A 25,239-nucleotide genomic window follows, 5' to 3' on the forward strand; every position below is an offset into this window, starting at 1 on the left:
CACGCCAGTTATACACAGACACATTACTCATAGGGTAATCAGTAGCTGATCTCATCTCTATACAACATGACCAGAAGTAACGTCACACAGTCATGTTACACCCCAGTTATACACAGACACATTACTCATGGGGTAATCAGTAGCTGATCTCATCTCTATACAACATGACCAGAAGTAACGTCACTCAGTCATGTTACACGCTGGTTATACAGATACATTACTCATGGGGTAATCAGCAGCTGATCTCATCTCTATAAGACATGACCAGAAGTAACGTCACTCAGTCATGTTACACGCTGGTTATACACAGACACATTACTCATGGGGTAATCAGTAGCTGATCTCATCTCTATACAACATGACCAGAAGTAACGTCACACAGTCATGTTACACGCCAGTTATACAGACACATTACTCATGGGGTAATCAGCAGCTGATCTCATCTCGATACAACATAACCAGAAGTAACGTCATTCAGTCATGTTACACACCAGTTATACAGACACATTACTCATGGGGTAATCAGCAGCTGATCTCATCTCTATACAACATGACCAGAAGTAACGTCATTCAGTCATGTTACACGCTGGTTATACAGACACATTACTCATGGGGTAATCAGCAGCTGATCTCATCTCTATACAACATGACCAGAAGTAACGTCATTCAGTCATGTTACACGCCAGTTATACAGACACATTACTCATGGGGTAATCAGCAGCTGATCTCATCTCGATACAACATAACCAGAAGTAACGTCATTCAGTCATGTTACACGCCAGTTATACAGACACATTACTCATGGGGTAATCAGCAGCTGATCTCATCTCTATACAACATGACCAGAAGTAACGTCACTCAGTCATGTTACACGCTGGTTATACAGACACATTACTCATGGGGTAATCAGCAGCTGATCTCATCTCTATACAACATGACCAGAAGTAACGTCACTCAGTCATGTTACACGCTGGTTATACAGATACATTACTCATGGGGTAATCAGCAGCTGATCTCATCTGTATACAACATGACCAGAAGTAACGTCACTCAGTCATGTTACACACCAGTTATACAGACACATTACTCATGGGGTAATCAGCAGCTGATCTCATCTCTATACAACATGACCAGAAGTAACGTCACTCAGTCATGTTACACGCTGGTTATACAGACACATTACTCATGGGGTAATCAGCAGCTGATCTCATCTCTATAAAACATGACCAGAAGTAACGTCATTCAGTCATGTTACACGCTGGTTATACAGACACATTACTCATGGGGTAATCAGCAGCTGATCTCATCTCTATACAACATGACCAGAAGTAACGTCATTCAGTCATGTTACACGCTGGTTATACAGACACATTACTCATGGGGTAATCAGTAGCTGATCTCATCTCTATACAACATGACCAGAAGTAACGTCACTCAGTCATGTTACACGCCTGTTATACAGACACATTACTCATGGGGTAATCAGCAGCTGATCTCATCTCTATACAACATGACCAGAAGTAACGTCACTCAGTCATGTTACACGCCGGTTATACACAGACACATTACTCATGGGGTAATCAGCAGCTGATCTCATCTCTATACAACATGACCAGAAGTAACGTTACTCAGTCATGTTACACACCAGTTATACAGACACATTACTCATGGGGTAATCAGCAGCTGATCTCATCTCTATACAACATGACCAGAAGTAACGTCACTCAGTCATGTTACACGCTGGTTATACACAGACATATTACTCATGGGGTAATCAGCAGCTGATCTCATCTCTATACAACATGACCAGAAGTAACGTCACTCAGTCATGTTACACACCAGTTATACAGACACATTACTCATGGGGTAATCAGCAGCTGATCTCATCTCTATACAACATGACCAGAAGTAACGTCACTCAGTCATGTTACACACCAGTTATACACAGACACATTACTCATGGGGTAATCAGTAGCTGATCTCATCTCTATACAACATGACCAGAAGTAACGTCACTCAGTCATGTTACACACCAGTTATACACAGACACATTACTCATGGGGTAATCAGCAGCTGATCTCATCTCTATACAACATGACCAGAAGTAACGTCATTCAGTCATGTTACACGCCAGTTATATACAGACACATTACTCATGGGGTAATCAGCAGCTGATCTCATCTCTATACAACATGACCAGAAGTAACGTCACTCAGTCATGTTACACGCTGGTTATACAGACACATTACTCATGGGGTAATCAGCAGCTGATCTCATCTCTATACAACATGACCAGAAGTAACGTCATTCAGTCATGTTACACGCTGGTTATACAGACACATTACTCATGGGGTAATCAGTAGCTGATCTCATCTCTATACAACATGACCAGAAGTAACGTCATTCAGTCATGTTACACGCTGGTTATACAGACACATTACTCATGGGGTAATCAGTAGCTGATCTCATCTCTATACAACATGACCAGAAGTAACGTCACTCAGTCATGTTACACGCCAGTTATACACAGACACATTACTCATGGGGTAATCAGCAGCTGATCTCATCTCTATACAACATGACCAGAAGTAACGTCACTCAGTCATGTTACACGCTGGTTATACAGACACATTACTCATGGGGTAATCAGCAGCTGATCTCATCTCTATACAACATGACCAGAAGTAACGTCACTCAGTCATGTTACACGCTGGTTATACAGACACATTACTCATGGGGTAATCAGCAGCTGATCTCATCTCTATACAACATGACCAGAAGTAACGTCACTCAGTCATGTTACACACCAGTTATACAGATACATTACTCATGGGGTAATCAGCAGCTGATCTCATCTCTATACAACATGACCAGAAGTAACGTCACTCAGTCATGTTACACGCTGGTTATACAGACACATTACTCATGGGGTAATCAGTAGCTGATCTCATCTCTATACAACATGACCAGAAGTAACGTCACTCAGTCATGTTACACACCAGTTATACACAGACACATTACTCATGGGGTAATCAGCAGCTGATCTCATCTCTATACAACATGACCAGAAGTAACGTCACTCAGTCATGTTACACACCAGTTATACAGACACATTACTCATGGGGTAATCAGTAGCTGATCTCATCTCTATACAACATGACCAGAAGTAACGTCACTCAGTCATGTTACACGCTGGTTATACAGACACATTACTCATGGGGTAATCAGCAGCTGATCTCATCTCTATACAACATGACCAGAAGTAACGTCACTCAGTCATGTTACACGCCAGTTATACACAGACACATTACTCATGGGGTAATCAGCAGCTGATCTCATCTCTATACAACATGACCAGAAGTAACGTCACTCAGTCATGTTACACGCCAGTTATACACAGACACATTACTCATGGGGTAATCAGTAGCTAATCTCATCTCTATACAACATAACCAGAAGTAACGTCACTCAGTCATGTTACACGCCAGTTATACAGACACATTACTCATGGGGTAATCAGCAGCTGATCTCATCTCTATACAACATGACCAGAAGTAACGTCACTCAGTCATGTTACACGCTGGTTATACAGACACATTACTCATGGGGTAATCAGCAGCTGATCTCATCTCTATACAACATGACCAGAAGTAACGTCATTCAGTCATGTTACACGCTGGTTATACAGACACATTACTCATGGGGTAATCAGCAGCTGATCTCATCTCTATACAACATGACCAGAAGTAACGTCACTCAGTCATGTTACACGCCAGTTATACACAGACACATTACTCATGGGGTAATCAGTAGCTGATCTCATCTCTATACAACATGACCAGAAGTAACGTCACTCAGTCATGTTACACGCCAGTTATACAGACACATTACTCATGGGGTAATCAGCAGCTGATCTCATCTCTATACAACATGACCAGAAGTAACGTCACTCAGTCATGTTACACGCTGGTTATACAGACACATTACTCATGGGGTAATCAGCAGCTGATCTCATCTCTATACAACATGACCAGAAGTAACGTCACTCAGTCATGTTACACACCAGTTATACACAGACACATTACTCATGGGGTAATCAGCAGCTGATCTCATCTCTATACAACATGATCAGAAGTAACGTCACTCAGTCATGTTACACCCCAGTTATACAGACACATTACTCATGGGGTAATCAGTAGCTGATCTCATCTCTATACAACATGACCAGAAGTAACGTCACTCAGTCATGTTACACCCCAGTTATACACAGACACATTACTCATGGGGTAATTAGTAGCTGATCTCATCTCTATACAACATGACCAGAAGTAACGTCACACAGTCATGTTACACGCCTGTTATACAGACACATTACTCATGGGGTAATCAGTAGCTGATCTCATCTCTATACAACATGACCAGAAGTAACGTCACTCAGTCATGTTACACGCCAGTTATACAGATACATTACTCATGGGGTAATCAGCAGCTGATCTCATCTCTATACAACATGACCAGAAGTAACGTCACTCAGTCATGTTACACCCCAGTTATACACAGACACATTACTCATGGGGTAATCAGTAGCTGATCTCATCTCTATACAACATGACCAGAAGTAACGTCACTCAGTCATGTTACACGCCAGTTATACACAGACACATTACTCATGGGGTAATCAGTAGCTAATCTCATCTCTATACAACATGATCAGAAGTAACGTCACTCAGTCATGTTACACACCAGTTATACAGACACATTACTCATGGGGTAATCAGCAGCTGATCTCATCTCTATACAACATGACCAGAAGTAACGTCATTCAGTCATGTTACACACCAGTTATACAGACACATTACTCATGGGGTAATCAGCAGCTGATCTCATCTATATACAACATGACCAGAAGTAACGTCATTCAGTCATGTTACACGCTGGTTATACACAGACACATTACTCATAGGGTAATCAGCAGATGATCTCATCTCTATACAACATGACCAGAAGTAACGTCACTCAGTCATGTTGCACACCAGTTATACACAGACACATTACTCATGTGGTAATCAGCAGCTGATCTCATCTCTATACAACATGACCAGAAGTAACGTCACTCAGTCATGTTACACACCAGTTATACAGACACATTACTCATGGGGTAATCAGCAGCTGATCTCATCTCTATACAACATGACCAGAAGTAACGTCATTCAGTCATGTTACACGCCAGTTATACACAGACAAATTACTCATGGGGTAATCAGCAGCTGATCTCATCTCTATACAACATGACCAGAAGTAACGTCATTCAGTCATGTTACACGCCAGTTATATACAGACACATTACTCATGGGGTAATCAGCAGCTGATCTCATCTCTATACAACATGACCAGAAGTAACGTCATTCAGTCATGTTACACACCAGTTATACAGACACATTACTCATGGGGTAATCAGTAGCTGATCTCATCTCTATACAACATGACCAGAAGTAACGTCACTCAGTCATGTTACACGCTGGTTATACAGACACATTACTCATGGGGTAATCAGTAGCTGATCTCATCTCTATACAACATGACCAGAAGTAACGTCACTCAGTCATGTTACACGCCAGTTATACACAGATACATTACTCATAGGGTAATCAGTAGCTGATCTCATCTCTATACAACATGACCAGAAGTAACGTCACTCAGTCATGTTACACACTGGTTATACACAGACACATTACTCATGGGGTAATCAGCAGCTGATCTCATCTCTATACAACATGACCAGAAGTAACGTCACTCAGTCATGTTACACCCCAGTTATACACAGACACATTACTCATGTGGTAATCAGCAGCTGATCTCATCTCTATACAACATGACCAGAAGTAACGTCACTCAGTCATGTTACACACCAGTTATACAGACACATTACTCATGGGGTAATCAGCAGCTGATCTCATCTCTATACAACATGACCAGAAGTAACGTCACTCAGTCATGTTACACACCAGTTATACACAGACACATTACTCATGGGGTAATCAGCAGCTGATCTCATCTCTATACAACATGACCAGAAGTAACGTCACTCAGTCATGTTACACACCAGTTATACAGACACATTACTCATGGGGTAATCAGTAGCTGATCTCATCTCTATACAACATGACCAGAAGTAACGTCACTCAGTCATGTTACACACCGGTTATACAGATACATTACTCATGGGGTAATCAGTAGCTGATCTCATCTCTATACAACATGACCAGAAGTAACGTCACTCAGTCATGTTACACGCCGGTTATACAGACACAATACTCATGGGGTAATCAGCAGCTGATCTCATCTCTATACAACATGACCAGAAGTAACGTCATTCAGTCATGTTACACACCAGTTATACAGACACATTACTCATGGGGTAATCAGCAGCTGATCTCATCTCTATACAACATGACCAGAAGTAACGTTACTCAGTCATGTTACACACCAGTTATACAGACACATTACTCATGGGGTAATCAGTAGCTGATCTCATCTCTATACAACATGACCAGAAGTAACGTCATTCAGTCATGTTACACGCTGGTTATACAGACACATTACTCATGGGGTAATCAGCAGCTGATCTCATCTCTATACAACATGACCAGAAGTAACGTCACTCAGTCATGTTACACGCCAGTTATACACAGACACATTACTCATGGGGTAATCAGCAGCTGATCTCATCTCTATACAACATGACCAGAAGTAACGTCACTCAGTCATGTTACACGCTGGTTATACAGACACATTACTCATGGGGTAATCAGCAGCTGATCTCATCTCTATACAACATGACCAGAAGTAACGTCACTCAGTCATGTTACACACCAGTTATACAGACACATTACTCATGGGGTAATCAGCAGCTGATCTCATCTCTATACAACATGACCAGAAGTAACGTCACTCAGTCATGTTACACGCTGGTTATACAGATACATTACTCATGGGGTAATCAGCAGCTGATCTCATCTCTATACAACATGACCAGAAGTAACGTCACTCAGTCATGTTACACGCCAGTTATACACAGACACATTACTCATGGGGTAATCAGTAGCTGATCTCATCTCTATACAACATGACCAGAAGTAACGTCACTCAGTCATGTTACACCCCAGTTATACACAGACACATTACTCATGGGGTAATCAGCAGCTGATCTCATCTCTATACAACACAACCAGAAGTAACGTCACTCAGTCATGTTACACGCCAGTTATACAGATACATTACTCATAGGGTAATCAGTAGCTGATCTCATCTCTATACAACATGACCAGAATTAACGTCATTCAGTCATGTTACACGCTGGTTATACAGACACATTACTCATGGGGTAATTAGCAGCTGATCTCATCTCTATACAACATGACCAGAAGTAACGTCACTCAGTCATGTTACACGCCAGTTATACACAGATACATTACTCATGGGGTAATCAGTAGCTGATCTCATCTCTATACAACATGACCAGAAGTAACGTCACTCAGTCATGTTACACACCAGTTATACACAGATACATTACTCATGGGGTAATCAGTAGCTGATCTCATCTCTATACAACATGACCAGAAGTAACGTCACTCAGTCATGTTACACGCCAGTTATATACAGACACATTACTCATGGGGTAATCAGCAGCTGATCTCATCTCTATACAACATGACCAGAAGTAACGTCACTCAGTCATGTTACACACCAGTTATACAGACACATTACTCATGGGGTAATCAGCAGCTGATCTCATCTCTATACAACATGACCAGAAGTAACGTCATTCAGTCATGTTACACGCCAGTTATACACAGACACATTACTCATAGGGTAATCAGTAGCTGATCTCATCTCTATACAACATGACCAGAAGTAACGTCACACAGTCATGTTACACCCCAGTTATACACAGACACATTACTCATGGGGTAATCAGTAGCTGATCTCATCTCTATACAACATGACCAGAAGTAACGTCACTCAGTCATGTTACACGCTGGTTATACAGATACATTACTCATGGGGTAATCAGCAGCTGATCTCATCTCTATAAGACATGACCAGAAGTAACGTCACTCAGTCATGTTACACGCTGGTTATACACAGACACATTACTCATGGGGTAATCAGTAGCTGATCTCATCTCTATACAACATGACCAGAAGTAACGTCACACAGTCATGTTACACGCCAGTTATACAGACACATTACTCATGGGGTAATCAGCAGCTGATCTCATCTCGATACAACATAACCAGAAGTAACGTCATTCAGTCATGTTACACGCCAGTTATACAGACACATTACTCATGGGGTAATCAGCAGCTGATCTCATCTCGATACAACATAACCAGAAGTAACGTCATTCAGTCATGTTACACGCCAGTTATACAGACACATTACTCATGGGGTAATCAGCAGCTGATCTCATCTCTATACAACATGACCAGAAGTAACGTCACTCAGTCATGTTACACGCTGGTTATACAGACACATTACTCATGGGGTAATCAGCAGCTGATCTCATCTCTATACAACATGACCAGAAGTAACGTCACTCAGTCATGTTACACACCAGTTATACACAGACACATTACTCATGGGGTAATCAGTAGCTGATCTCATCTCTATACAACATGACCAGAAGTAACGTCACTCAGTCATGTTACACGCTGGTTATACAGACACATTACTCATGGGGTAATCAGCAGCTGATCTCATCTCTATACAACATGACCAGAAGTAACGTCACTCAGTCATGTTACACGCTGGTTATACAGATACATTACTCATGGGGTAATCAGCAGCTGATCTCATCTGTATACAACATGACCAGAAGTAACGTCACTCAGTCATGTTACACACCAGTTATACAGACACATTACTCATGGGGTAATCAGCAGCTGATCTCATCTCTATACAACATGACCAGAAGTAACGTCACTCAGTCATGTTACACGCTGGTTATACAGACACATTACTCATGGGGTAATCAGCAGCTGATCTCATCTCTATAAAACATGACCAGAAGTAACGTCATTCAGTCATGTTACACGCTGGTTATACAGACACATTACTCATGGGGTAATCAGCAGCTGATCTCATCTCTATACAACATGACCAGAAGTAACGTCATTCAGTCATGTTACACGCTGGTTATACAGACACATTACTCATGGGGTAATCAGTAGCTGATCTCATCTCTATACAACATGACCAGAAGTAACGTCACTCAGTCATGTTACACGCCTGTTATACAGACACATTACTCATGGGGTAATCAGCAGCTGATCTCATCTCTATACAACATGACCAGAAGTAACGTCACTCAGTCATGTTACACGCCGGTTATACACAGACACATTACTCATGGGGTAATCAGCAGCTGATCTCATCTCTATACAACATGACCAGAAGTAACGTTACTCAGTCATGTTACACACCAGTTATACAGACACATTACTCATGGGGTAATCAGCAGCTGATCTCATCTCTATACAACATGACCAGAAGTAACGTCACTCAGTCATGTTACACGCTGGTTATACACAGACATATTACTCATGGGGTAATCAGCAGCTGATCTCATCTCTATACAACATGACCAGAAGTAACGTCACTCAGTCATGTTACACACCAGTTATACAGACACATTACTCATGGGGTAATCAGCAGCTGATCTCATCTCTATACAACATGACCAGAAGTAACGTCACTCAGTCATGTTACACACCAGTTATACACAGACACATTACTCATGGGGTAATCAGTAGCTGATCTCATCTCTATACAACATGACCAGAAGTAACGTCACTCAGTCATGTTACACACCAGTTATACACAGACACATTACTCATGGGGTAATCAGTAGCTGATCTCATCTCTATACAACATGACCAGAAGTAACGTCACTCAGTCATGTTACACGCTGGTTATACACAGACACATTACTCATGGGGTAATCAGTAGCTGATCTCATCTCTATACAACATGACCAGAAGTAACGTCACTCAGTCATGTTACACACCAGTTATACACAGACACATTACTCATGGGGTAATCAGCAGCTGATCTCATCTCTATACAACATGACCAGAAGTAACGTCATTCAGTCATGTTACACGCCAGTTATATACAGACACATTACTCATGGGGTAATCAGCAGCTGATCTCATCTCTATACAACATGACCAGAAGTAACGTCACTCAGTCATGTTACACGCTGGTTATACAGACACATTACTCATGGGGTAATCAGCAGCTGATCTCATCTCTATACAACATGACCAGAAGTAACGTCATTCAGTCATGTTACACGCTGGTTATACAGACACATTACTCATGGGGTAATCAGTAGCTGATCTCATCTCTATACAACATGACCAGAAGTAACGTCATTCAGTCATGTTACACGCTGGTTATACAGACACATTACTCATGGGGTAATCAGTAGCTGATCTCATCTCTATACAACATGACCAGAAGTAACGTCACTCAGTCATGTTACACGCCAGTTATACACAGACACATTACTCATGGGGTAATCAGCAGCTGATCTCATCTCTATACAACATGACCAGAAGTAACGTCATTCAGTCATGTTACACGCTGGTTATACAGACACATTACTCATGGGGTAATCAGCAGCTGATCTCATCTCTATACAACATGACCAGAAGTAACGTCACTCAGTCATGTTACACGCTGGTTATACAGACACATTACTCATGGGGTAATCAGCAGCTGATCTCATCTCTATACAACATGACCAGAAGTAACGTCACTCAGTCATGTTACACACCAGTTATACAGATACATTACTCATGGGGTAATCAGCAGCTGATCTCATCTCTATACAACATGACCAGAAGTAACGTCACTCAGTCATGTTACACGCTGGTTATACAGACACATTACTCATGGGGTAATCAGTAGCTGATCTCATCTCTATACAACATGACCAGAAGTAACGTCACTCAGTCATGTTACACACCAGTTATACACAGACACATTACTCATGGGGTAATCAGCAGCTGATCTCATCTCTATACAACATGACCAGAAGTAACGTCACTCAGTCATGTTACACCCCAGTTATACAGACACATTACTCATGGGGTAATCAGTAGCTGATCTCATCTCTATACAACATGACCAGAAGTAACGTCACTCAGTCATGTTACACGCTGGTTATACAGACACATTACTCATGGGGTAATCAGCAGCTGATCTCATCTCTATACAACATGACCAGAAGTAACGTCACTCAGTCATGTTACACGCCAGTTATACACAGACACATTACTCATGGGGTAATCAGCAGCTGATCTCATCTCTATACAACATGACCAGAAGTAACGTCACTCAGTCATGTTACACGCCAGTTATACACAGACACATTACTCATGGGGTAATCAGTAGCTAATCTCATCTCTATACAACATAACCAGAAGTAACGTCACTCAGTCATGTTACACGCCAGTTATACAGACACATTACTCATGGGGTAATCAGCAGCTGATCTCATCTCTATACAACATGACCAGAAGTAACGTCACTCAGTCATGTTACACGCTGGTTATACAGACACATTACTCATGGGGTAATCAGCAGCTGATCTCATCTCTATACAACATGACCAGAAGTAACGTCATTCAGTCATGTTACACGCCGGTTATACAGACACAATACTCATGGGGTAATCAGCAGCTGATCTCATCTCTATACAACATGACCAGAAGTAACGTCACTCAGTCATGTTACACACCAGTTATACAGACACATTACTCATGGGGTAATCAGTAGCTGATCTCATCTCTATACAACATGACCAGAAGTAACGTCATTCAGTCATGTTACACGCCAGTTATACAGACACATTACTCATGGGGTAATCAGCAGCTGATCTCATCTCTATACAACATGACCAGAAGTAACGTCACTCAGTCATGTTACACACCAGTTATACACAGACACATTACTCATGGGGTAATCAGCAGCTGATCTCATCTCTATACAACATGACCAGAAGTAACGTCACTCAGTCATGTTACACGCTGGTTATACAGACACATTACTCATGGGGTAATCAGCAGCTGATCTCATCTCTATACAACATGACCAGAAGTAACGTCACTCAGTCATGTTACACGCTGGTTATACAGACACATTACTCATGGGGTAATCAGCAGCTGATCTCATCTCTATACAACATGACCAAAAGTAACGTCACTCAGTCATGTTACACACCAGTTATACAGACACATTACTCATGGGGTAATCAGCAGCTGATCTCATCTCTATACAACATGACCAGAAGTAACGTCACACAGTCATGTTACACGCTGGTTATACAGACACATTACTCATGGGGTAATCAGCAGCTGATCTCATCTCTATACAACATGACCAGAAGTAACGTCACTCAGTCATGTTACACGCTGGTTATACAGACACATTACTCATGGGGTAATCAGCAGCTGATCTCATCTCTATACAACATGACCAGAAGTAACGTCACTCAGTCATGTTACACCCCAGTTATACAGACACATTACTCATGGGGTAATCAGCAGCTGATCTCATCTCTATACAACATGACCAGAAGTAACGTCACTCAGTCATGTTACACGCTGGTTATACAGACACATTACTCATGGGGTAATCAGCAGCTGATCTCATCTCTATACAACATGACCAGAAGTAACGTCACTCAGTCATGTTACACGCCAGTTATACACAGACACATTACTCATGGGGTAATCAGCAGCTGATCTCATCTCTATACAACATGACCAGAAGTAACGTCACTCAGTCATGTTAGACCCCAGTTATACACAGACACATTACTCATGGGGTAATCAGTAGCTGATCTCATCTCTATACAACATGACCAGAAGTAACGTCATTCAGTCATGTTACACCCCAGTTATATACAGACACATTACTCATGTGGTAATCAGCAGCTGATCTCATCTCTATACAACATGACCAGAAGTAATGTCACTCAGTCATGTTACACACCAGTTATACAGATACATTACTCATGGGGTAATCAGCAGCTGACCTCATCTGTATACAACATGACCAGAAGTAACGTCACTCAGTCATGTTACACGCCGGTTATACACAGACACATTACTCATGGGGTAATCAGCAGCTGATCTCATCTCTATACAACATGACCAGAAGTAACGTCACTCAGTCATGTTACACGCTGGTTATACAGATACATTACTCATGGGGTAATCAGCAGCTGATCTTATCTCTATACAACATGACCAGAAGTAACGTCACTCAGTCATGTTACACCCCAGTTATACAGACACATTACTCATGGGGTAATCAGCAGCTGATCTCATCTCTATACAACATGACCAGAAGTAACGTCACTCAGTCATGTTACACGCCAGTTATACACAGACACATTACTCATGGGGTAATCAGCAGCTGATCTCATCTCTATACAACATGACCAGAAGTAACGTCACTCAGTCATGTTACACGCTGGTTATACAGACACATTACTCATGGGGTAATCAGTAGCTGATCTCATCTCTATACAACATGACCAGAAGTAACGTCATTCAGTCATGTTACACGCTGGTTATACAGACACATTACTCATGGGGTAATCAGCAGCTGATCTCATCTCTATACAACATGACCAGAAGTAACGTCACTCAGTCATGTTACACGCCGGTTATACACAGACACATTACTCATGGGGTAATCAGCAGCTGATCTCATCTCTATACAACATGACCAGAAGTAACGTCACTCAGTCATGTTACACACCAGTTATACACAGACACATTACTCATGGGGTAATCAGCAGCTGATCTCACCTCTATACAACATGACCAGAAGTAACGTCACTCAGTCATGTTACACGCCAGTTATACACAGACACATTACTCATGGGGTAATCAGCAGCTGATCTCATCTCTATACAACATGACCAGAAGTAACGTCACTCAGTCATGTTACACACCAGTTATACAGACACATTACTCATGGGGTAATCAGTAGCTGATCTCATCTCTATACAACATGACCAGAAGTAACGTCATTCAGTCATGTTACACGCTGGTTATACAGACACATTACTCATGGGGTAATCAGTAGCTGATCTCATCTCTATACAACATAACCAGAAGTAACGTCATTCAGTCATGTTACACACCAGTTATACACAGACACATTACTCATGGGGTAATCAGCAGCTGATCTCATCTCTATACAACATGACCAGAAGTAACGTCACTCAGTCATGTTACACGCTGGTTATACAGACACATTACTCATGGGGTAATCAGCAGCTGATCTCATCTCTATACAACATGACCAGAAGTAACGTCACTCAGTCATGTTACACGCCAGTTATACACAGACACATTACTCATGTGGTAATCAGCAGCTGATCTCATCTCTATACAACATGACCAGAAGTAACGTCACTCAGTCATGTTACACGCTGGTTATACAGACACATTACTCATGGGGTAATCAGCAGCTGATCTCATCTCTATACAACATGACCAGAAGTAACGTCACTCAGTCATGTTACACGCTGGTTATACAGACACATTACTCATGGGGTAATCAGTAGCTGATCTCATCTCTATACAACATGACCAGAAGTAACGTCACTCAGTCATGTTACACGCCAGTTATACAGATACATTACTCATGGGGTAATCAGCAGCTGATCTCATCTCTATACAACATGACCAGAAGTAACGTCACTCAGTCATGTTACACACCAGTTATACAGACACATTACTCATGGGGTAATCAGCAGCTGATCTCATCTCTATACAACATGACCAGAAGTAACGTCACTCAGTCATGTTACACGCCGGTTATACACAGACACATTACTCATGGGGTAATCAGCAGCTGATCTTATCTCTATAAAACATGACCAGAAGTAACGTCACTCAGTCATGTTACACGCCGGTTATACACAGACACATTACTCATGGGGTAATCAGCAGATGATCTCATCTCTATACAACATGACCAGAAGTAACGTCACTCAGTCATGTTACACGCCAGTTATACAGACACATTACTCATAGGGTAATCAGCAGCTGATCTCATCTGTATACAACATGACCAGAAGTAACGTCATTCAGTCATGTTACACGCCTGTTATACAGACACATTACTCATGGGGTAATCAGCAGCTGATCTCATCTCTATACAACATGACCAGAAGTAACGTCACTCAGTCATGTTACACGCCAGTTATACACAGACACATTACTCATGGGGTAATCAGCAGCTGATCTCATCTCTATACAACATGACCAGAAGTAACGTCACTCAGTCATGTTACACGCTGGTTATACAGATACATTACTCATGTGGTAATCAGCAGCTGATCTCATCTCTATACAACATGACCAGAAGTAACGTCACTCAGTCATGTTACACGCCGGTTATACACAGACACATTACTCATGGGGTAATCAGCAGCTGATCTCATCTCTATACAACATGACCAGAAGTAACGTCACTCAGTCATGTTACACGCTGGTTATACAGACACATTACTCATGGGGTAATCAGCAGATGATCTCATCTCTATACAACATGACCAGAAGTAACGTCACTCAGTCATGTTACACGCTGGTTATACAGATACATTACTCATGGGGTAATCAGCAGCTGATCTCACCTTATCTCTATACAACATGACCAGAAGTAACGTCACTCAGTCATGTTACACGCTGGTTATACAGACACATTACTCATGGGGTAATCAGCAGCTGATCTCATCTCTATAAAACATGACCAGAAGTAACGTCACTCAGTCATGTTACACGCCTGTTATACAGACACATTACTCATGGGGTAATCAGCAGCTGATCTCATCTCTATACAACATGACCAGAAGTAACGTCACTCAGTCATGTTACACGCCAGTTATGCAGACACATTACTCATGGGGTAATCAGCAGCTGATCTCATCTCTATACAACATGACCAAAAGTAACGTCACTCAGTCATGTTACACACCAGTTATACAGATACATTACTCATGGGGTAATCAGCAGCTGATCTCATCTCTATACAACATGACCAGAAGTAACGTCACTCAGTCATGTTACACACCAGTTATACAGATACATTACTCATGGGGTAATCAGCAGCTGATCTTATCTCTATACAACATGACCAGAAGTAACGTCACTCAGTCATGTTACACGCTGGTTATACAGACACATTACTCATGGGGTAATCAGCAGCTCATCTCATCTCTATACAACATGACCAGAAGTAACGTCACTCAGTCATGTTACACGCTGGTTATACAGACACATTACTCATGGGGTAATCAGCAGCTGATCTCATCTCTATACAACATGACCAGAAGTAACGTCACTCAGTCATGTTACACGCCAGTTATACACAGACACATTACTCATGGGGTAATCAGCAGCTGATCTCATCTCTATACAACATGACCAGAAGTAACGTCACTCAGTCATGTTACACGCCAGTTATACACAGACACATTACTCATGGGGTAATCAGCAGCTGATCTCATCTCTATACAACATGACCAGAAGTAACGTCACTCAGTCATGTTACACGCTGGTTATACAGATACATTACTCATGTGGTAATCAGCAGCTGATCTCATCTCTATACAACATGACCAGAAGTAACGTCACTCAGTCATGTTACACGCCAGTTATACACAGACACATTACTCATGGGGTAATCAGCAGCTGATCTCATCTCTATACAACATGACCAGAAGTAGAGTCACACAGTCATGTTACACACGTCACCTCTATACAAAACAACTACAAGCTGCTTATACAGATGGCACCAATCACCTTGTGGATAGAGAGATGTTGGATGGACAACTGAAGAGAGCCTGATCTGCACGACCCGATCACACACTCAGGATCTAACACCCAAGAAAATGCAGCTTCACGCAGTTCCAAGTTGGAGGAAGGATCTGTTGGTGGTGCTGAGGGACACAAGGACAGACGTCAGTCAGTGAGACAATAAGTTAGACCACCAAGCGAAGGACATAAAGAGTGAGGAAGTGAGCAACACTAAGGAACATAATGAGTGAGCGAGTGCGCAGCACTGAGGGAAATAATGAGCAAGTGAGCTAGCAGCACTGAGGGACATAATAAGCAAGCGAGCAAGAATCACTGAGGGACATAATGAGTAAGTAAGCGAGCGATCAGCACTGAGGGATATAATAAATGAGTGAGAGAGCAGCACTGAGGGACATAATGAGCAAGTGAGCAGCAATGAGGAACATATAAGCAAGCAAGCAGAACTGATGGACATGATGAGCAAGCGAGTGAGCAGCACTGAGATGTAATTTGCGAGCGAGCAGCAATGACGAACATAATGAGTGAGCAAGTGAGTAGGCAGCAGTGAGGGACATGAGTGAACGAGCAGCACTCAGGGACAAAATGAGTGAGCGGGCAGCACTGAGGGACATGAGTGAGCGAGCAGCACTGAGGGACATGAGTGAGCGAGCGAGCAGCACCAAGGGACATAATGAGTGCGCAAGCAGCACTGAGGGACATAATGAGTGAGCGAGCGAGCAGCACTGAGGAACATAATGAGCAAGCAAGTAGAACTGAGGGACAAAATAAATGAGTGAGCGAGCGGACAGCACTGAGGGACATGAGTGAGCAGTCGAGCAGCATTGAGGGACATAATGAGTGAGTGAGCGAGCAGCACTGAGGAATATAATGAGCGAGCAGCACTGGGGGACATGAGTTAGCAAGCGAGCAGCACTTAGGGTCATAATGAGTGAGCAAGCAGCACTGAGGAACATAATAAGCAAGCAAGCAGCAATGAGGGACATAATGAGCAAGCGAGTGAGCAGCACTGAGGGACATAATTTGCGAGCGAGAAGAAATGAGGAACATGAGTGAGCGAGCAGCAATGAGGGACAAAATGAGTGAGCAAGCAGGACTGAGGGACATAATGAGTAAGTGAGCAGCACTGAGGGACATGAGTGAGCGAGCAGCACTGAGGGACATAATGAGTGAGCGAGAAGCACTGAGGGACATGAGTGAGCGAGCAGCACTGAGGGACATGAGTGAGCGAGCAGCACTGAGGGACATGAGTGAGCGAGCAGCACTGAGGGACAAAATGAGTGAGCAAGCAGGACTGAGGGACATAATGAGTAAGTGAGCAGCACTGAGGGACATGAGTGAGCGAGCAGCACTGAGGGACATAATGAGTGAGCGGGCAGCACTGAGGGACATGAGTGAGCGAGCAGCACTGAGGGACATGAGTGAGCGAGCGAGCAGCACCAAGGGACATAATGAGTGCGCAAGCAGCACTGAGGGACATAATGAGTGAGCGAGCGAGCAGCACTGAGGAACATAATGAGCAAGCAAGTAGCATTGAGGGACAAAATAAATGAGTGAGCGAGCGGACAGCACTGAGGGACATGAGTGAGCAGTCGAGCAGCATTGAGGGACATAATGAGTGAGTGAGCGAGCAGCACTGAGGAATATAATGAGCGAGCAGCACTGGGGGACATGAGTTAGCAAGCGAGCAGCACTTAGAGGCATAATGAGTGAGCAAGCAGCACTGAGGAACATAATAAGCAAGCAAGCAAGCAGCAATGAGGGACATAATGAGCAAGCGAGTGAGCAGCACTGAGGGACATAATTTGCGAGCGAGAAGAAATGAGGAACATGAGTGAGCGAGCAGCAATGAGGGACAAAATGAGTGAGCAAGCAGGACTGAGGGACATAATGAGTAAGTGAGCAGCACTGAGGGACATGAGTGAGCGAGCAGCACTGAGGGACATAATGAGTGAGCAAGAAGCACTGAGGGACATGAGTGAGCGAGCAGCACTGAGGGACATGAGTGAGCGAGCAGCACTGAGGGAAATAATGAGTGAGCGAGCAGCATTAAGGGACAAAATGAGTGAGCGGGCAGCACTGAGGGTCATAATGAGTGAGCGAGCAGCACTGAGGGACATAATGAGCAAGCAAGCAGCAATGAGGAACATAATAAGCAAGCGAGCAGGCAGCAGTGACAGACATGAGTGAACTAGCAGCACTGAGGGACATAATGAGCGAGCAGCACTGAGGAACACAATAAGCAAGCGAGCAAGCAGCACTGAGGGACATAATGAGCAAGTGAGTGAGCAGCACTGAGGGATATAATAAATGAGCAAACGAGCAGGCAGCACTGAGAGACATGAGTGAACGAGCAGCACTGAGGGACATAATGAGTAAGCGAGCAAGCAGCACTAAGGGACATAATGAGCAAGCGAGCAGCAATGAGGGACAAAATGAGTGAGCGAGCAGGCAGCACCGAGGGACATAATGAGTGAACGAGCAGCAATGAGGGACATGAGTGAGCGAGCAGCACTAAGGAAGATAATGAGTGAGCGAGTGAGCAGCACTGAGGAACATAATGAATGAGCAAGCCAGCACTAAGGGACATAATGAGCGAGCGAGCAGCACTGAGGAACATAGTGAGCAAGCAGCAATGAGGGACATGAGTGAGCGAGTAGCACTGAGGGACAAAATGAGTGAGCGAGCGAGCAGCACTGAGGGACATGAGTGAAGAAACGAGCAGCACTGAGGGACATAATGAGTGAGCGAGCAGCACTGAGAGACATAATGAGTGAGCAAAAAATAAGGGACAAAATAAGTGAGAGAACGAGTAGAACCGAGTAGCATATTGAGCAAGCAAGCAGCACTGAGAGATATGAGTAAGCGAGAGAGCAGTTCTGAGGGACATAATGAGTGAGCAAGCAGCACTAAGGGACATAATGAGTGAGCGAGCAGAATTGAGGAACATAATGAGTGAGTGAGCAGCACAAAGCGACATAATGAGCGAACAAGCAGTACTGAGCAACATAATGACCGAGCGGGCAGCACTGAGGGACATGAGTGAGTGAACAAGCAGCACTGAGGGACATGAGTGGACAATCAGCACTGAGGGACATAATGAGTGAGCAAGCAGCACTGAGGGAGAAAATGAGTAAGCGAGCGGGCAGCACTGAGGAACATAATGAGTGAGCGAGCAGCACTGAGGAACATAATGAGTGAGCGAGCAGCACTGAGGAACATAATGAGTGAGCAAACAGCAGTGAGGGACAAAATGAGTGAGTGAGCAAGCAGCACTGAGGAACACAATGAGTGAGCGAGCGTACAGCACTAAGGAACAAAATGAACAAGCAAGCGAGAAACACTGAGGGACATAATGAGCAAGTGAGCAAGCAGCACTGAGGAGCATATATAGTGAACGAGCAGCACTGAGCGACATGACTGAGCAAGCGAGCAGCACTGAGGGACAAAATGAGTGAGTGAGTGAGCGGGCAGCACTGAGGGATATGAGTGAGCAGGCGATCAGCATTGAGGGACATAGTGAGCGAGCGAGCAGCACTGAGGAACATAATGAGCGAGCGAACAGCACTGATGGACAAAATGAGTTAGCGAGCGGGCAGCATTGAGGGATATGAGTGAGCAGGCGATCAGCATTGATGGACATAATTAGTGAGCGAGCGAGCAGCACTGATGGACAATGAGTGAGTGAGCAGCACTGAGGGACATAATGAGTAAGCGAGAGAGCAGCTCTGAGGGACATAATGAGCAAGCGAGAGAGCAGCACTGAGGGACATAATGAGCAAGCGAGCAAGCAGCACTGAAGGACATAATGAGCAAGCAAGCAGCACTGAAGGACATAATGAGCAAGCAGCACATAGGCACATAATGAGCAAGCAGCACTGAGGGACATAATGAGCAAGTGAGCAAGCAGCACTGAGGTGCATATTGAGCAGCACTGAGCGACATAAGTGAGCAAGCGAGCAGCACTGAGGGACATATTGAGTGAGCAAGCAAGGAGCACTGAGGGACATAATGAGTGAGCAATCGAGCAGGCAGCAGTGAGGGACATGAGTGAATGAGCAGCACGGAGGGACATAATGAGTGAGCAAGCGAGCAGCACTGAGGGACATAATGAGCGAGCGAGCAGCACTGAGGGAAAAAATGAGTAAGCGAGCAAGCAGCACTAAGGAACATCATGAGCAAGCGTACAGCACTGAGGAACATAATGAGCAAGCGAGCAGCACTGAGTGACAAAATGAGTGAGCAAGAAGCACTGAGCTACGTAAAGAGTGAGCAAGCAAGCAGCACTGAGGGACATAATGAGCGAGCAAGCAGCACTGAGGGACATAATGAGTGAGCAAGCAGCACTGAGGGATATAATGAGCGAGCGAGCAGCACTGAGGGACATAATGAGTGAGCAAGCAGCACTGAGGGATAAAATGAGTGAGCAGCACTGAGGGACATAATGAGTGAGGGAGCAGCAATGAGGAACATAATAAGCAAGCAAGCAGCACTGATGGACATGATGAGCAAGCGAGTGAGCAGCACTGAGAGACGTAATTTGCGAGCGAGCAGCAATGACGAACATAATGAGTGAGCAAGTGAGTAGGCAGCAGTGAGGGACATGAGTGAACGAGCAGCACTCAGGGACAAAATGAGTGAGTGAGCGGGCAGCACTGAGGGACATGAGTGAGCGAGCAGCACTGAGGGACATGAGCGAGCGAGCAGCACCAAGGGACATAATGAGTGCGCAAGCAGCACTGAGGGACATGAGTGAGCGAGCGAGCAGCACTGAGGAACATAATGAGCAAGTAGCACTGAGGGACAAAATAAATGAGTGAGCGAGCGAGCAGCACTGAGGGACATGAGTGAGCAGTCGAGCAGCATTGAGGGACATAATGAGTGAGCGAGCGAGCAGCACTGGGGGACATGAGTTAGCAAGCGAGCAGCACTTAGGGGCATAATGAGTGAGCAAGCAGCACTGAGGAACATAATAAGCAAGCAAGCAGCAATGAGGGACATAATGAGCAAGCGAGTGAGCAGCACTGAGGGACATAATTTGCGAGCGAGAAGCAATGAGGAACATGAGTGAGCGAGCAGCACTGAGGAACATAATAAGCAAGCGAGCGAGCAGCACTGAGAGACATAATGAGCAAGCGAGTGAGCAGCACTGAGGAACATAATGAGTGAGCAAGCAGCACTGAGGGACATGAGTGAGCGAGTAGCACTGAGGGACATAATGAGCAAGCAAGCAGCAATGAGGAACATAATAAGCAAGCGAGCAGGCAGCAGTGACAGACATGAGTGAACGAGCAGCACTGAGGGACATAATGAGCGAGCAGCACTGGGGGACATAATGAATGAGCAAGCGAGCAGTACTGAGGAACACAATAAGCAAGCGAGCAAGCAGCACTGAGGGACATAATGAGCAAGTGAGTGAGCAGCACTGAGGGATATAATAAATGAGCAAACGAGCAGGCAGCAGTGAGGGACATGAGTGAACGAGCAGCACTGAGGGACATAATGAGTGAGCGAGCAAGCAGCACTAAGGGACATCATGAGCAAGCGAGCAGCAATGAGGGACAAAATGAGTGAGCGAGCGGGCAGCACTGAGGGACATAATGAGTGAATGAGCAGCAATGAGGGACATGAGTGAGCAAACAGCACTGAGGAAGATAATGAGTGAGCGAGCGAGCAGCACTGAGGAATATAATGAATGAGGAAGCAGCACTAAGGGACATAATGAGCGAGCGAGCAGCACTGAGGAACATAGTGAGCAAGCAGCAATGAGGGACATGAGTGAGCGAGCAGCACTGAGGGACAAAATGAGTGAGCAAGCGAGCAGCACTGAAGGACATAATGAGTGAGCGAGCAGCACTGAGAGACATAACGAGTGAGCGAGCAGCACTGAGGGACAAAATAAGTGAGAGAACGAGTAGAACCGAGTAGCATATTGAGCAAGCAAGCAGCACTGAGAGATATAATGAGTAAGCAAGAGAGCAGTTCTGAGGGACATAATGAGTGAGCGAGCAGTACAAAGGGACATAATGAGTGAGCGAGCAGAACTGAGGAACATAATGAGTGAGTGAGCAGTACTAAGGGACATAATGAGCGAGCGAGCAGCACTGAGGAACATGAGTGAGCGAGCAGCACTAAGGGACAAAATGAGTGAGCGAGCGGGCAGCACTGAGGGTCATAATGAGTGAGCGAGCAGCACTGAGGGACATAATGAGCAAGCAAGCAGCAATGAGGAACATAATAAGCAAGCGAGCAGGCAGCAGTGACAGACATGAGTGAACGAGCAGCACTGAGGGACATAATGAGCGAGCAGCACTGGGGGACATAATGAATGAGCAAGCGAGCAGTACTGAGGAACACAATAAGCAAGCGAGCAAGCAGCACTGAGGGACATAATGAGCAAGTGAGTGAGCAGCACTGAGGGATATAATAAATGAGCAAACGAGCAGGCAGCAGTGAGGGACATGAGTGAACGAGCAGCACTGAGGGACATAATGAGTGAGCGAGCAAGCAGCACTAAGGGACATCATGAGCAAGCGAGCAGCAATGAGGGACAAAATGAGTGAGCGAGCGGGCAGCACTGAGGGACATAATGAGTGAATGAGCAGCAATGAGGGACATGAGTGAGCGAGCAGCACTGAGGAAGATAATGAGTGAGCGAGCGAGCAGCACTGAGGAATATAATGAATGAGCAAGCAGCACTAAGGGACATAATGAGCGAGCGAGCAGCACTGAGGAACATAGTGAGCAAGCAGCAATGAGGGACATGAGTGAGCGAGCAGCACTGAGGGACAAAATGAGTGAGCAAGCGAGCAGCACTGAGGGACATAATGAGTGAGCGAGCAGCACTGAGAGACATAACGAGTGAGCGAGCAGCACTGAGGGACAAAATAAGTGAGAGAACGAGTAGAACCGAGTAGCATATTGAGCAAGCAAGCAGCACTGAGAGATATAATGAGTAAGCAAGAGAGCAGTTCTGAGGGACATAATGAGTGAGCGAGCAGTACAAAGGGACATAATGAGTGAGCGAGCAGAACTGAGGAACATAATGAGTGAGTGAGCAGCACTAAGGGACATAATGAGCGAGCGAGCAGCACTGAGGAACATAATGAGCAAGCGGACAGCACTGAGGGACATAAGTGAGCAGGCTATCAGCATTGAGGGACATAATGAGTGAACAATCAGCACTGAGGAACATAATGACTGAGCAATCAGCACTGAGGGACATAATGAGTGAGCGAGCAAGCAGCACTAAGGGACATCATGAGCAAGCGAGCAGCAATGAGGGACAAAATGAGTGAGCGAGCGGGCAGCACTGAGGAACATAATGAGTGAGTGAGCGTACAGCACTGAGGAACATAATGAGCGAGCAAACAGCAGTGAGGGACAAAATGAGTGAGTGAGTGAGTAAGCAAGCAGCACTGAGGAACATAATGAGTGAGCGAGCGTACAGCACTAAGGAACATAATGAACAAGCAAGCGAGAAACACTGAGGGACATAATGAGCAAGTGAGCAAGCAGCACTGAGGAGCATATATAGTGAACGAGCAGCACTGAGCGACATGACTGAGCAAACGAGCAGCACTGAGGGACAAAATGAGTGAGTGAGCGGGCAGCACTGAGGGACATAGTGAGCGAGCGTGCAGCACTGAGCAACATAATGAGCGAGCGAACAGCACTGAGGGACAAAATGAGTTAGCGAGCGGGCAGCACTGAGGGATATGAGTGAGCAGGCGATCAGCATTGAGGGACATAATTAGTGAGCAAGCGAGCAGCACTGATGGACAATGAGTGAGTGAGCAGCACTGAGGGACATAATGAGCAAGCGAGAGAGCAGCACTGAGGGACATAATGAGCAAGCGAGCAAGCAGCACTGAAGAACATAATGAGCAAGCAGCACATAGGCACATAATGAGCAAGCAGCACTGAGGGATATAATGAGCAAGTGAGCAAGCAGCACTGAGGTGCATATTGAGCAGCACTGAGCAACATGAGTGAGCAAGCGAGCAGCACTGAGGGACATAATGAGTGAGCAATCGAGCAGGCAGCAGTGAGGGACATGAGTGAATGAGCAGCACGGAGGGACATAATGAGTGAGCAAGCGAGCAGCACTGAGGAACATAATGAGCGAGCAGCACTGAGGGAAAAAATGAGTAAGCGAGCTAGCAGCACTGAGGAACATAAAGAGCAAGCGAGCAGCACTGAGTGACAAAATGAGTGAGCAAGAAGCACTGAGCTACATAAAGAGTGAGCAAGCAAGCAGCACTAAGGGACATAATGAGTGAGAAAGCAGCACTGAGGGATATAATGAGCGAGCGAGCAGCACTGAGGAACA

The 25,239-nt window shown here is 44.6% G+C and overlaps 1 protein-coding gene and 1 long non-coding RNA gene across 5 annotated transcripts in view; one reads left to right on the plus strand and one right to left on the minus strand.

Annotated features, from left to right (window-relative positions):
• The window catches only part of ABCC10 (ATP binding cassette subfamily C member 10), a 628,132-nt gene that overhangs the window by 591,462 nt on the left and 11,431 nt on the right, over window positions 1–25,239 (minus strand). For all 3 annotated transcript variants that reach the window (XM_053712768.1, XM_053712767.1, XM_053712766.1), the window contains one exon: window positions 16,896–17,032. In XM_053712768.1, the coding sequence (XP_053568743.1) occupies window positions 16,896–17,032 (137 nt within the window). The remainder of the gene's footprint in view (window positions 1–16,895; window positions 17,033–25,239) is intronic.
• The window catches only part of LOC128658231 (uncharacterized), a 75,617-nt gene that overhangs the window by 22,466 nt on the left and 27,912 nt on the right, over window positions 1–25,239 (plus strand). The gene's annotated exons all lie outside the window — the stretch shown is intronic.

The sequence above is a fragment of the Bombina bombina genome, chromosome 4 (assembly GCF_027579735.1).
Source record: "Bombina bombina isolate aBomBom1 chromosome 4, aBomBom1.pri, whole genome shotgun sequence".
Classification (NCBI taxonomy): Eukaryota; Metazoa; Chordata; class Amphibia; order Anura; family Bombinatoridae; genus Bombina; species Bombina bombina.